Here is a 14,243-nt window from a genome sequence, read left to right as displayed (position 1 = left end):
TTTTGGATAAAGTGTTCTATATATATCTATTAAGTCCATGTGGTCTAATTTTTCATTTAATTCTATTATTTCCTTGTTGATTTTCTGTCTGGATGTTCTGTCCATTGGTGTTAATGGTGTGTTGAGGTCCCCTACTATTATTGTATTGTTGTTGATGTCTTCTTTTAGTTCTGTTAAGAGTTGCTTTACAAATTTTGGTGCTCCTGTGTTGGGTGCGTCTATATTTATAAGTGTTATGTCTTCTTGGTGGAGAGTCCCTTTTATCATTATATACTGTCCCTCTTTGTCTTTCTTTATCTGTTTTGCTTTGAAATCTACCTTGTCTGATAATAGTATAGCGACACCTGCTTTCTTTTGTTAATTATTAGCTTGGAGTATTGTTCTCCATCCCTTCACTCTGAGTCTGTGTTTGTCTTTGGGGCTGAGGTGTGTTTCCTGGAGGCAGCATACTTTTGGGTCTTGTTCTTTGATCCATCCTGCCACTCTGTGTCTTTTGATTCAGGAGTTCAATCCATTTACATTTAGAGTGATTATTGAGATGTGGGGGCCTACCACTACCATTTTATGTCTTGTTTTCCAGTTTTCTTCAATTTCCTTTGTTTCTCATCCCATGGTTTAATCTGTTCTGATGAAGAGCTGCTACTCTCTGTTGTTGTCCTTCTACTTATCACCTCTGCCCTTGGTTTTGTAGCCCCTTTCCTTTTTTCGATTTTTCAGGAATGAGGGTTTTCCTGAGGATTTCCTGAAGAGGAGGTTTTGTGGCAATGAACTCCCTTAATTTTTGTTTATCTGGGAAAGTTTTTATTTCTCCATTGTATTTGAAGGATATTTTCGCTGGGTAGAGAATTCTCGGCTGTCGGTTTTTGTCCTTCAGATTTTTGAATATATCATTCCACTCTCTTCTAGCCTGTAAAGTTTCTGCTGAGAAATCTGCTGATAGCCTGATGGGGGTTCCTTTGTAGGTTAGTTTCTTTTGCCTGGCTGTCCTTAGTATTTTCTCCTTGTCGTTGACTTTTGCTAGCTTCACTACTATATGCCGTGGGGTTGGTCTTCTTGCATTGATAAAGTTTGGAGATCTATTGGCTTCTGTCACCTGAAGATCCATCTCTCTCACCAGATTTGGGAAGTTCTCAGCCATTATTTCTTTGAATAGGCTTTCTGCCCCTTTCTCCTTCTCTTCTCCCTCTGGTATACCTATAATCCTTACATTGCATCTCCTAATTGTGTCTCATAATTCTCGGAGAGTTTCTTCATTTCTTTTTAGTCTTGCTTCTCTCTCCTCCTCTGCCTGCAGCAATTCTATATTCCCATCTTCTAAATTGCTAATTCTTTCCTCCATATTATCGGCCCTACTGTTCAGAGCATCTAGATTTTTCTTAATCTCCTCTATTGTGTTCTTCATTTCCAATATTTCTGTTTGGTTCTTCTTTATCGTATCAAACTCTTTTGTGACATAGCTCCTGAACTCGTTGAGTTGTCAGTCAGAATTCTCTCTTAACTCATTGAGTATTTTAATGATGGCTGTTTTGAAGTCATCATCATTTAGGTTATATATCTCATTTTCTTTGGGATTGTTTTCTGTGTATTTGTTATTTTCTTTCTGTTCTGGAGATTTAATGTATTTTTTCATATTGCTTGATGTTGTTGATTTGTGCCTCTGCATGGAGATAGAGTTTAGTTGCTCCTTTCACTTGTTCCAGCTGCTGCGGTGGGGGAGCAGCTGTTTATACTGCACCAACCAGGAACCCTGTCCGCAGTTGCTAACTGGGCCTGGGCCCCTCCTCGTAGTCACAGTGGTCCTTTGGATTCCCTCCTCTGCCGTGGGGGCCGTCACAGGGGGGCTTCAGGCTGCTGGTGCCTACTGTTGCAGCCCACCTAGACGTGCTCCCTCCTTGGGGTCTGCAACGGTGTTATGGGCTTTTCCAGCGGCCAGTGGTGGGATCACTTATATTTGTCGCTCCGTCGCTGTCGGCACCCACAAAATCTGACTTGTCCACTATGGGTCGCAGGAGAGCTATTGGCATCTTCTACAGTCTGTGGCTAGTTCACCTAGCTATGCTACTTTTGTCCCAGGGTCTTCCAGCCTTGTGGCTGCCGGATGGGTGCTCTCTACTAGTGCTGTGCAGAGGCTTTCCCTGAGGCTGCTGTGAGCCTGTAGGGTTTCCCCCTAGGCTACGGAGCCGGGTCGCTGGAACTCCACCCAGCCCCAGTCGTGTAGCCCAGGAACTCGGGGAGCCCTTTGCCCTGTCTTGGTGGGATAGCCGGAGATCCTGATTTCAGTGGTAGCTGGTCAGCTGCTGCCCTGCCTAATATTCTCCTCTGCGGGACCCTCCTGTTATTGTGGATGCTGGGCGTGGCCCCTCCGCTAATAGCAGACAGAGAGTTTTGTCTGTTGCCTGGGCAGAACTCTGGAGCTTCCCCTCCGGGCCGCGGAGCCGGCCTCTGGAGCTTCCCCCAGCCCCAGTCCTCTCTGAGATCTCTGGCAATCCCTAGCCCCACGGGGGGGGGGCAACAGCAGCTGGAGGTTGCCCCACCCTCTGTGATTCTCTCTGGGACTTTCCCGGAGCCGTGAATGCTGGGCGTGGCCCCTCTGCTAATGGCAGATAGAGAGTTTTGTCTGCTGCCCGGGCGGAACTCCGGAGCTTCCCCTCCAGGGTGTGGATTCGGCCTCTGGAGCTTCACCCAGCCCCAGTCCGCTCCGAGATCTCCAGCAATCCCTAGCCCCACAGTGCCGGCAGTGGCAGCCGGGAGACCTCCGTACCCTCAGCGACTCTCTCTGGGACCCTCCGGGTGCTGCGAACACCAGGTGGGATCTCCCCGCCAATGGCGGGGAGAGACTTTCCCCGCGGGCCCAGGTGTGCAACTCCAAAGTTTCCCTCTGCGTTTAGGAGTAATTGCGGGGGGTTTAGGTAGGGTTCTGGTCACCTGTTTCCACCGTCACTCCTCTGTTGTGTGCTCGCTCCTGCCCTAGATGTGTGTTGATCTTCCGGGGGCGTCCATTGGAAGAAAGCCGCTTGCAGGTACTAGGCTGTTCGGTCGGGGTCGGAGAGTTTTCACCTATTTCCACATCCTCCCTGAGGAAAGTCCATCCACCTTCCGATGTATAGTTGCGTGGGTCTCTCAGACGTCCTGAGATGCTGTCTGGATATCTTTTGTTAAGCGATAAGTGTCCTAATAATTGTAGACTCGAACGGGGAGAGACAAAGAGGACTACTCACGGCGCCATCTTGGATCCCCTCCAGTCTTTAACCCATTTTGAGTTAATTTTTGTGAGTGGTGTAAGATATGGGTCCAGTTTCCTTCTTTCACATGGGAATATACAATTATCCCAGCACTGTTTGTTGAAGAGATTGTCTTTTCTCCACTGAGTATTCTTGGGTACCTTGCCAAATATTAGTTGATGATATATGCTTGGGTTTGTTTCTGGGGTCTCAATCCTGTTCCATTGGTCTATTTATCTGTTATTATGCCAGTACCATCCTGTTTTGATGACTATAGCTTTATAGTATAGCTTGAAATCAGGAAGTGTATTACCTCCTGCTTTGTTTTTCTTTCTCAGAAATTCTTTGGCTATTTGGTATCTTTTGTGGTCCCATATGATATAGGAATTTTCTTTTTACTTTGGTAAAAAGTTCCATTGGAATCTTGATAGGGGTTGCATTGAATCTATAGATGGCTTTTGGTAGTATTGACTTTTTGACAATATTAATTCTTCCAATCCATGAATATGGCATACTTTTCCATTTATTTGTGTCTTCTTTGATTTCTTTCATCAATGTCTGGTGGACAATTTCAGCATAAAATCTTTCACCTCCTTAGTTAAATTTATTCCTAAGTATTTCATTGTTTTTGAAGCTATTGTAAATAGGATCAATTTCTTTTGCCTATTCTAGTAATAAATTTGGGTTATTAAAAAAATGATGATTGAATAAAAGAGGGTATCTGATCTTCATTTGCCTTTTGGCCTTGTTGATCTTCCAAACAAAATTTTCATAGAATCAACCTATATTTATAGTCTAGTGACTATGTTTAAAGGGCTATGCTAAGTAGATATGATGCTAAAAAGAAGATTTTGATAAATTTATTCTTTGTGACTTTAAAGCAATTGAATGAATATTTACTCGAATCTCTCTAGTCTCATAGGAGTTCAAAATTAGTCAAGGAAAATCTCATTAGTAAATATATAAAAGTGATAACAGACTTTCAGAGGCATTTGGAGTCCTTGCTACACTCCAGGGAAAGACTGCAGTGTGCCTGTCACTGCTCTCTCTCTAGGAAGCCTGGCACTGAGCCACTTTATGTCTCTATTCCAGGGTACAGGGTAGGTCATTTCTTCTACTTTCATTTCCTATATTGCTTCTTCACTCAAAAAGGGTAAGAAAAAAGGATGAGTTGGAGAAAATAGTTTAACGTACACCTACTCTATAAACTTAGGTTGTGTTGCCATTTCTCCAACAAACTTTAAATGAATTGGAGTAAATTAGAGAAAAAAGTAAAGCTAAATGTATATCTGATTTTGTTAATTGTTCAACAGGCTTAAGATTAAAGAGTTTTGGGGCTGGCCCCATGGCCGAGTGGTTAAGTTCGTGCGCTCCGCTGCAGGCGGCCCAGTGTTTCGTTGGTTCGAGTCCTGGGTGCGGACATGGCACTGCTCATCAGACCACGCTGAGGCAGCGTCCCACATGCCACAACTAGAAGAACCCACAACGAAGAATACACAACTACGTACTGGGGGGCTTTGGGGAGAAAAAGGAAAAAATAAAAATTTAAAAAAAAAAAAGATTAAAGAGTTTTTATTTATGTATTTGAGCAGAATTTATTTTCCTAATTATACATATTTATTGATAATAAGTTAGAAAATAAGAATAAGCAAGAAGAGACCACCTCTGATGCCAAACATATCCTCAGTTAATTGAAAGGCTTTTCATGTTTAAGAATTTGAAAGAGGTAAATACTAGTGAGAATTCTGAGCATTCAAGCCACATCACTTTGAAAGACTACTTAAAGAGTTAAATCAACTAATTCCTTAAAGAACATATTCTAATTTGGGTAATACTCTTTCCTTTTCTTTTTGTTTTTTAAACATAGTTTAAAAATTATGCTCTTCATATTTTAGGACATTTATTTTATGTTATCATCATTATCTTCATTTAGTATACATTTTTAATTCCTCCCTATGGTATTATTGATTTATTATCTATGTTTCTTTTAATGGTAGAAAATGATTATAACCCATTCCTAAGAAAGAAGAGAGAGATTTTGATCAAACAAAAATTTTACCAAGCTACTACACTTTATTATTTTCATAATTTGAACTACTAAATGAGTGTTTTAAAATTATTTCACTATCTAATGTTTAAAGATTGTCATGTCATTGCTAAAGTGGCTTCTCATAAGTGGTGTGCAGACAGCCTGTCTTGGTTTGAATCCAGGCTCTGCCACATTAGCAATAGGGCCTCTCTAAGCCTCTTTCTCAGTGAGTTGTGACGGTCAGATCACGTGTGATGTGCTTAGAAGAGGAGGCAATTGTTATTTATCAAATTCTAGACTATTGGAACTAAGAAGCAACACAACATCACTAGAAGCTGGAGGGAAGTGACCTGAAGACTAAACAAGTACTCAAGGGTTACTTATATCAGAACCACAGAATCTCAGGACTGGGAGAAAGATCCAGAGGGGCCAGTTTTACACAGGACTGAACAGTTTCTAAAGCACTTCCAAACACAGACTTTTCTGTTTGATCCTCACACAGTCCCATCTTCAGGGTGAAGACACTGATCTCAGGGAATTTCAATACCTTCAGTACTTCCTATTGTGTGGCCCACAGATCTCCCAGCTTGAAATGTAGTTCTCTTTCTACCCCAGCAGGAGGGTTTAGGGAACATCCAGCATGACCATCTTACTTTAAAATATTTGGTCATTATGGGGATCAGATCAACATCTGATCAAAACGTAGCCTGTAAAATATAACCCCACACCATAAAAGTCTATTGAAATAGCCATTTTAGAAAACAGATGTTAGTATGTCCCATCAATACACCTGTATGACTGCCAAAAAAAAAAAAGAAAAGACCCAAAACAAAAAACTCACTACTTGGCTCCGGTAGAAATGCTTTGTAAAGCTTGAGAAAGTTCTTATTTTAAGACTACAATTATGGCACTTACCAGTGTTTATTTTCAGTTTTCAGTAAACATTGTCTGTAACAATACTATCTAAGGTTTATTAGTAGTAGTTATTTCTCAGGATTGATGTTATGGTGCCTAGGTTTTCCTGGACGGTTGAATCCTAATTGTATTTTAAACTAAGTTGTCCAAAGTCTTCCACTATTTTGGTTATTTTATTTTGTCAAATATTCTGAAAGCTGAAAGAGCTTGTTTAGAGGTCTTGAGGGAAAATATAAGTTGACTTCTTCTAAGTATTACGTATTTACATATGTAAATATTAGGAATAGCTAATATTTAGTAAATGGCTATTATGATGCTTTGTATAATTGCTGATAAATCTTTTTAAACGCCTTTTAGTGTTCCCTGGACTGAGAGTAAAATGGTGGCTGGGCCTTAGTCTTGTTACTGGTGTATCCTAGGATGTTACCTGACATCGAGTAGGTATTCTGTAAATATTCAATGAATATCACTTGAGTGAAGGAGTGATCTGACTATTCATATGCTTAATGTGTTTGTGATTCAAGCATTACACTGAGAAAATGTGGATCCAACAAAATATTAACTGAGTTGTATGCCTATCAGAACAGTCATACTATACCTACAGGTTTAACATTGTGACGGTTAGACCTAGCATGCCTATCTATATGTGTTCCAGAAAGGGAGATCTGTCAGTCTTACCATGACAAAAAAAACTTTAAGAATTACCAGAGTAATAGAATAAAAGAGTTATAGATAGAATATTTAGGAATGTAATATGTTAGAATTTCACCTGTCTAGAAGATAATCTGCAAACCCCCAAAATTGTGTACATGATGATTTTAAATCTACATAAGTATTTAGGAAAACTTAAATATCAATTGATTAAAAAAAATTTTAGCATTTAACAGATAAAAGGTAGCTTCTAAAACTTGTCATAACCTTGACTTAATAGTCAGGTCATTACAATCTTGTCTTTACCAACAAAAATGATTTATGATTATAACTGTTTTCTGTTCTTCATTTGATAAATGTTGAATCCAAGTATTCCAAGAGGTATTGTGCCCTGGATTTAAAACCAGGTTTAGGGCACATAGATGTACTTATTTTGATGCCACTGTATTCAGTCTTAATTAGGACAGGAGATGCTGACAATTTATTTAGTGATAAAGTTAATAATTCTCCTCCTGTAGCATCTGGTCTCAAGTGGCCCGGAGTCATTGTCTAACCTGAATTTGAGAATAGTTGAGAAAATTGTTCTATATGACCTCATTTGAATTATAGTCATTGATATAGCAAATCTCTTTAAATTCATCTGGAAATTGTCTGAATATCCTGGTGTCCTTGGCCCAATATTTCTGTGAATCCAAATGAAATATCTGAGGACCAAAGAGAAATACAATTTGGTTAGTTCTATTTTTTTAATTTTTTTAATTTGTTCCTTCCCAAAGGATTATATATATATATATGAAGTTTATGCTTTACAGATATATGAAATTCTTAAAAAATGATGTAAAACAAATTGAGCATTTATTTGAATTTTTAAGTTTTGATTAATAATTTATTAATCTTTGAATTAAATGAGTGGTTTTCTTTATTTTTTGTTTAAATTATTTTAATAATTAAAAGTATTTTAAATATTTAGAAATATCAGATCTGGGATAGCTGAATAATCTAGCCTTTACATGCAGTTATATTCTAGATATAAAAATCTGAAAATATAAAAATTCAGTTTAAAGTGATAAATGCAAAAATTTTGTGTTCTAGGTGGTTTCTTTCTGAGAACAAGAAGATGTCATTTAGAAAATTTTAACTATTTAATATCTGTTATGTGTTCACATAAACTACAAGGGCTGAATTCATTTAAAATTTAAGTAACGGAACTTTTTCTAGGCTACGTATCTTTTTGAAGCAGTTTCTTTTTCTCAATTCAGGATTAAATGACCAACTAATTCACCTAGTAGTTACTTTAAATCTCTATTCTCCTCAGCCTCTCATGTCAATCACAAGCCTCTTTAATGTCAACTATTAACTTTACCAACTGAAAATGAAGGGTATGCAGCATAAATTCTCTCAATTTTTGCTCCTATCATCTCATTTTTCTCTCTGTTATTACTCACTCACTCGATGAACTCATTGAATCTTCTTTACTGCCTTTTCCTTATCCTAGGATATTGTTTGGGCTTGTTCTTTATAGCAACAGAAGAGTCTTGTGCTAGTCTTGTCCTCTTCTGTCCTGTGGGCAGGTCACTGAGTGGCCCATGCAGACTTCTGCTGGGAGCTGCAGTACCTGTCAGGTCTCGTGAACATCTCCTTGGCACCTACTGTTGAAATCTATGGCCCTGCCATAGCCTTGGTTTATTGAGGTGTTTGCACTCCATGGTTTCCTTATCCGAAGCCTATCCTCTATCCTAAGCCTATTTTCCTTATCCTCTTAACGCCTATTCTTTCACATGGGGCATCTATTTCCTTCACGAAGATCTCTTAAATCACTAGAGTTAGCAAGATGCACAATCTCAGGGAAACTTCTCCAGTCACATACAATACTAGATACATGTTATTGGATTTTACCTTCAATTTTCAGGTTTCTTTTGAGAGTTTTAGTAACCTTAGAGACTTTAGCATCATCTTATCCCTACTCTGATCCCTTCTAAATCTCAGCAAGCTCTTTCCATCACCACAGTGGCTTTTCCTCTCCCCATGTGGCGAGAACTTTCTTCTTGTACTTCCTATCCTCTATCCTTTCTATACCGTGTCTTATAGCAAAACTGTTAATATAGGCATCTAAGCCTTTCTCTTAATATGTAAAGGAAACTTTTTGAACTTAAGAATTTCTTTTTTGTCTGCACAAAGCCTAACTTTCAAGACTATATCTTTTAAGGACGTGAAAAAAGAATCTAAATAGAAACTCAGAGCTAAGCAATGACCTCTGCCTTTGAGACTATTCACATAGACTCCCTACGGAAGTGAATGTCATCGAGTTAAAAGCTGGGAAGCTGTAGGCCAATACGATCTACAGAGAGTAAAAAGTACATTTGTTTCATGGTCCCAAAATACTATCCCCTATCAACATGTATTACTTTACTTATCATTGTATCCTTAAAAGAAGTCTTGGAAACAGATAACACTTAGTTTGAATCCTAACTTCACGGATACTTAGAAGTCAGTTTCCTCATCTGTAAAATGATAATAACACCTACCTGGTTGTTATCAGAATTAAATGAGTTAATTAGAATAATGTTGAAACATTATAGATGCTTTAAAACATATACTATTAACATTATTATTAGGGTAGTATTTAATATCCAGTATTTGATTGTTTGACAACTCAAATTAAAAATATAAATACATCTCAAGCACCATATTTAGCTTTTAGAAAGTTCTCTAGAGAAGTTAGTTACTTTTCTCCAGCTTTCCTTTTTGCAAAGCCAACTCCCTGGGGCCAGCCCCGTGGCCTTGTGGTTAAGTTCAGCGTGTTCTGCTTCAGTGGTCTGGGTTCAGATCCCAGGCACAGACCTATACTACTTGTAGGCAGTCAAGCTATGGTGGTGACCCACGTACAAAATAGAGGAAGATTGGCACAGATGTTAGCTCAGGGTGAATCTTCCTCAGGAAAAAAAAAACCAACTCTGTTACCTCCACTCTGAGTGACGTGATTTCCTGCCTCCTAAATAGGCCTGTTGCCATTAAATATTTATTTCTTTTGTATATTCAGTTTCCTGCCACCGGCTTTTTCTTTTTATATTTAAGTCCTCTTTATTCTAAAGAAATTGCTAATTTCTGCTTCAAGCTTTATTCCTTATAGTGCCAAACTTCTTGGATACATGTTGGACTTGTGCATTCTTGTGACTTCCCAGCCTTTGAACCTACTTACTGGTTTTGTGGAATTTCCTTTCTTTATGAATCTTGATGAGAGAGAGCTGAAAGTGCCAGATGCTCACTTCCCCAGCTTCCATCACCACTAGGCTGGGGTCACACCACCCAGTCTCCATGAACCTGATGTTCATATTCCAAGGACACGGCTATAGCTCATCTCTTTCAAGGCAATTTCCACAGTTTCAGGGAGACTGAGGACGTAGGGCAGTAGTGACAGAGGTGTTAATGGTACCATCCCTTGTTCAGAGCTAGCTGGCTTGAAAGTGTAAACTTTACTATCTGGTACTGTGATGTGATGGCAGTGTGTCCTCGTTGGATCCTGACAGTGATGCACATGGTCCTGAACTTGATTACTCAGCCTTCCTTCACTTCTGATAACTACTCAATATTCTTTTAATAAATTCCTTTTCTGCTTCACTCAGCCAGAGTTGGTTTCTATTGCTTACAACCAAGAACCTTGACTGAAATAAAAGAGGAGCTTATTTTTGCTGCTTCTTCTCTTCTTCTGTTCTGCCTTTAACTCACTGCCAACCAGGATTCATCTGCACTGAAGTTGGTCTCTTTTAGGGCAGAGTGATCTAACTATTGCCAGATAAAAAGTCTCACTCCTCATCCTGCTGAGGCTCACTGTACCACAGGACAACATTGACCATCTTTTCCAGTGAAACATTTTCTTTCTTTCCTGATTCTTTTCCTACCCTGATGCCTGCCTCCACTATTGTAGCCTGTCTTGTTTCCATGGGCTGCATTTTAATTGTGGTTGTGTTCCCTGGTTTGGCTATTTTCTCACCATATTCCAACAATTTTCTCTAGGAGACTTTTTCTACTTCCACAACTTCAATCTCTCTTTGAGATTTCCAACTTCAAATCACATCATGTTTTTTTTCTGTGTGTTTTGCTTTTTTAATTTTATTGGATGTCATGCCCAATATCGTGCCCAGATTTCAAAATGTTTGCTGGATAACTGTCTACCCCATAGGTACCTCAGGAGCAATATGTCCCAAATTTGACCTTCTCGCCAAGCCTGCTCCACCTAGGAAATTCTCTGCTTTAGTTAACGGCATGTTCTCAGGTTCTGAGAGTTATCAAATGCTCCTTTTCCCTTCCTTTTTGCCCCTACTTCTCAGTAACAGTAACACTTGTTTCCATCCCTGAAATCTCTTATATCACTTCTTTTTTGCCCATCTTCTTGGCAGAACCTTGGTTTGGCTCTCATTATATTTTAATTGCCTTCTGTTGTCTTTGATTCTGTCTGCCTTGAATCCATTCCCACATTTTTGGCAGCATCATCTTCCTAAAATACAGCTGTGATGATGTTTCTTTTCTAGTCAAAAAAATCTAGTTTTTACCAAATAACATCTAAATTATTTATTCTTATATTTCTAACCGTAATCTTTCAAATAGTCTCTACTGTGGACAGTGTCCTTGGTATACTGCTAAAATTTATACTCCTAAAATTGGATTTTCTAGCCCACATTTTTTGATCAAACTGTTTTTTTCTGACTGAAATGTCATTTCCATCATATCAACTTTTCAGGACCTTATACACCTCTAAAAGCTTAGCTGACTTCCTACTTTTTCCAGGAGACTTCCCAAAATTATACATGTAGAATTCATATATCTTTATATTCTTATGGAATTTATTATCAATATTTACATTTTCTTCTTAACTATGTTGCATCTTATCCTTGTCATTCCTATAACTAGACACAACCTTTTACTTCAGTGTCATTTGCTTATTTGAATATAAGTAAATTTCTGTCCAGAGAAGCATATATTTCTTTTTCCTGTGTGCCCTGTCTTCGCAAAATAATTTAATCCATGGCAATCATCTCCTACAATAATCCACTTCCATAATAACTGAGTTTTACTTTTTTGCTTTTTTTTTTTTTGAGGAAGATTAGCCCTGAGCTAACATCTGCCGCCAATCCTCCTCTTTTTTGTTGAGGAAGACTGGCCCTGAGCTAACATCTGTGGCCATCTTCCTCTAGTTTATGTAGGACACCTACCACAGCATGGCTTGACAAGTGGTGCGTAGGTCTGCACCCAGGATCCGAACCCGTGAACCCCAGGCCATCGAAGTGGAACGTGCACACTTAACTGCTGTGCCACTGGGCTGGACCCCTGAATTTTTCTTAAAGTAATGAAAATGAGACCCATTGCTTATTCATAGGGAATTAAAATCAACTTTGTTTCTTTTCTCAATATTGTGACTATCATAAAGACTGATAAAAGAAAAACATAAAAAAAAGAGTTCCTGTCTCTATTATGGAAAGAACCTTGGACCTAGTTCTAGCTCTGCAGTCAGTTGTAACCTCACATAAATCAGTTAATCTCCTCAGGCCTAAATCTGTTTACAAAAATAATGGGCAAATGTGTCAGAATTACTGTAAAGGTCCAAAAAGATACTGTAAGCAAAAACACCACTAGAAATATATAAAAATATTATATGAATACAAAATACTATACTCAGTGTGGTTATTATTGTTCAATGTTGCCACTGCCACCAATCCAAGCTTGTTGAAGCACTCTTATCTAAGGCCGTATTTTGAGCTCAGTGTTGCTTCTGGATATCCTGCTCTCTATATGGGAAACAATGTCCCCTGCTTCTACTTTAGAATTCTCTTCCTGCTTGTTTTATCGATTCATTTCAGAGGCCCCTGCCCTGATGCCCCTTATGGTTGCTTTGTTTTTGGTAACAGGGGTTTTACAGTTGTGTTTCAGTTTCAGGCAATTCTTGACTGACTCAGCAAGAAGCCAACCTGTATGATTCCTATTCTGATTTCAAAGAAATGTTGACTCTAAATCAGTTTAGCCAATATATATTAAAATGAACAATGTGAAAGGTCCTAGTAAGGTATGGTAGATGACAGGTCCTTATAAGAATGTGGTTATAAGCCAAGCCACAATATAATTGCACAACAAAGAAGAATTTAGTAAATGTCTATAAGAAGTAAAAATAAAATGCTATAAGGATTCAGAACAGAAGGAGATAAAATCTGAGACAATAGTGACAGTTATAAAAGTCTTTGTAAGAAAGAGGTGACATTTGGGATAAGTCTTGAAAATTGAGAAATGTTTACTGATTGTCATAAGCGTTCTTAGCACAGTGATCACATTACATAAACGTGAGAAAGGACTAATTGTCGTCAACATTCCAAGTTTCTATTGTTTCATTATAACAAATCTATGTAGGGGAAAAGATGCACACAGACACACACACACACTCACAGACACGTACACACACACACACAGGGATAATGGTTGTTGTCTGCAAGTGGGACTGGAGTTTCACGAGAGTAATTTATGATGCATCTTATTATGAAGTTTCATCATGTTTGTCAGAATAAGGTCAAATGTGTGCTCCACACCCTTTGTAAAGACCACGGCTTACTCATATTCATGGAATACATTGGAGTCTTTACCACAGGAAAATCTGTACATTTTTTGTTGCCTTAAAAAAAATAGCTCACGTGCCCTGTCTGAAAAAAATAAATGGATTGTCTGAGAACTTACACTTGAATATTATTAAATAAAGGAAGAAAGTGATACTAAGCTTCAATATTTGTTTCATTTTCCTAATTGTAAAACTTGAAATATTTTTAAATAAATTGTTTGGTGTTAAAGTCAGTGTTTTTGAGCCTCAGTAAACAGTCAGTAGATGTAATGATTTTCAATAATAGATATAGGTTATCTATACTAAGAGAGCTGTTAACGTGATGCAAATATTTCAGCTATTCAGAACACTGCAATGCCAATTAGTGAAAGTAGAGATTAAAAAAAAATTTTGTTAATGTGTGTGGGTGGGTGACTCTCATTAGATGTGCTCTGTCAAAGCCAGTATGCCAACTATTAAAATATTTTAAACATGTTTGAGAGCTCCCCTTGGTTATAGCTCAAACTGTACCTTTCATAGAAGTCAAATACATAAAGTACTGGTATTTCAGAAGACACAGTACTGTTTTGGAGATGTACAAGGATTAGGGAATGAACCAACCTTCACCAACTTCGTGGGAAACTTTTGAGGACAGTATTATAAGGGACATTACAGAATTTGCGTCATGTCCGCTTGAGCATATTAATATAATCCACAAGTAACAGACGGGAGAAATTGATTTCATGAGAAGCTGTGTACTGACATCAGAAGATGCTTAAGATTCTTACACCTACTGTGACTTACCCATGTGCTCTGCTTCTCAAGATTTTTGTAATGCTTCAATTTTAGT

General features: G+C 38.4%; 1 protein-coding gene across 3 annotated transcripts in view; it reads left to right on the top strand.

Moving 5' to 3' along the window:
• CCSER1 (coiled-coil serine rich protein 1) overlaps positions 1-14,243 on the top strand; it is a 1,220,070-nt gene that overhangs the window by 862,015 nt on the left and 343,812 nt on the right. The window contains exon 11 of one of the 3 annotated variants that reach the window (XM_070505369.1): positions 4,535-6,048. The exons of the other annotated variants lie outside the window; for them this stretch is intronic. Coding sequence (XP_070361470.1) covers positions 4,535-4,540 — 6 coding nt within the window. The 3' untranslated portion in view covers positions 4,541-6,048. Of the gene's footprint in view, positions 1-4,534; positions 6,049-14,243 lie in introns of those variants that run through there. 3 annotated transcript variants of the gene reach the window in all.

The sequence above is a fragment of the Equus asinus genome, chromosome 3, assembly GCF_041296235.1.
Source record: "Equus asinus isolate D_3611 breed Donkey chromosome 3, EquAss-T2T_v2, whole genome shotgun sequence".
Taxonomy (NCBI): domain Eukaryota; kingdom Metazoa; phylum Chordata; class Mammalia; order Perissodactyla; family Equidae; genus Equus; species Equus asinus.
The sequence above is the reverse complement of the archived record's forward strand: the minus strand, read 5'-3'. Positions and strand labels throughout refer to the sequence as shown.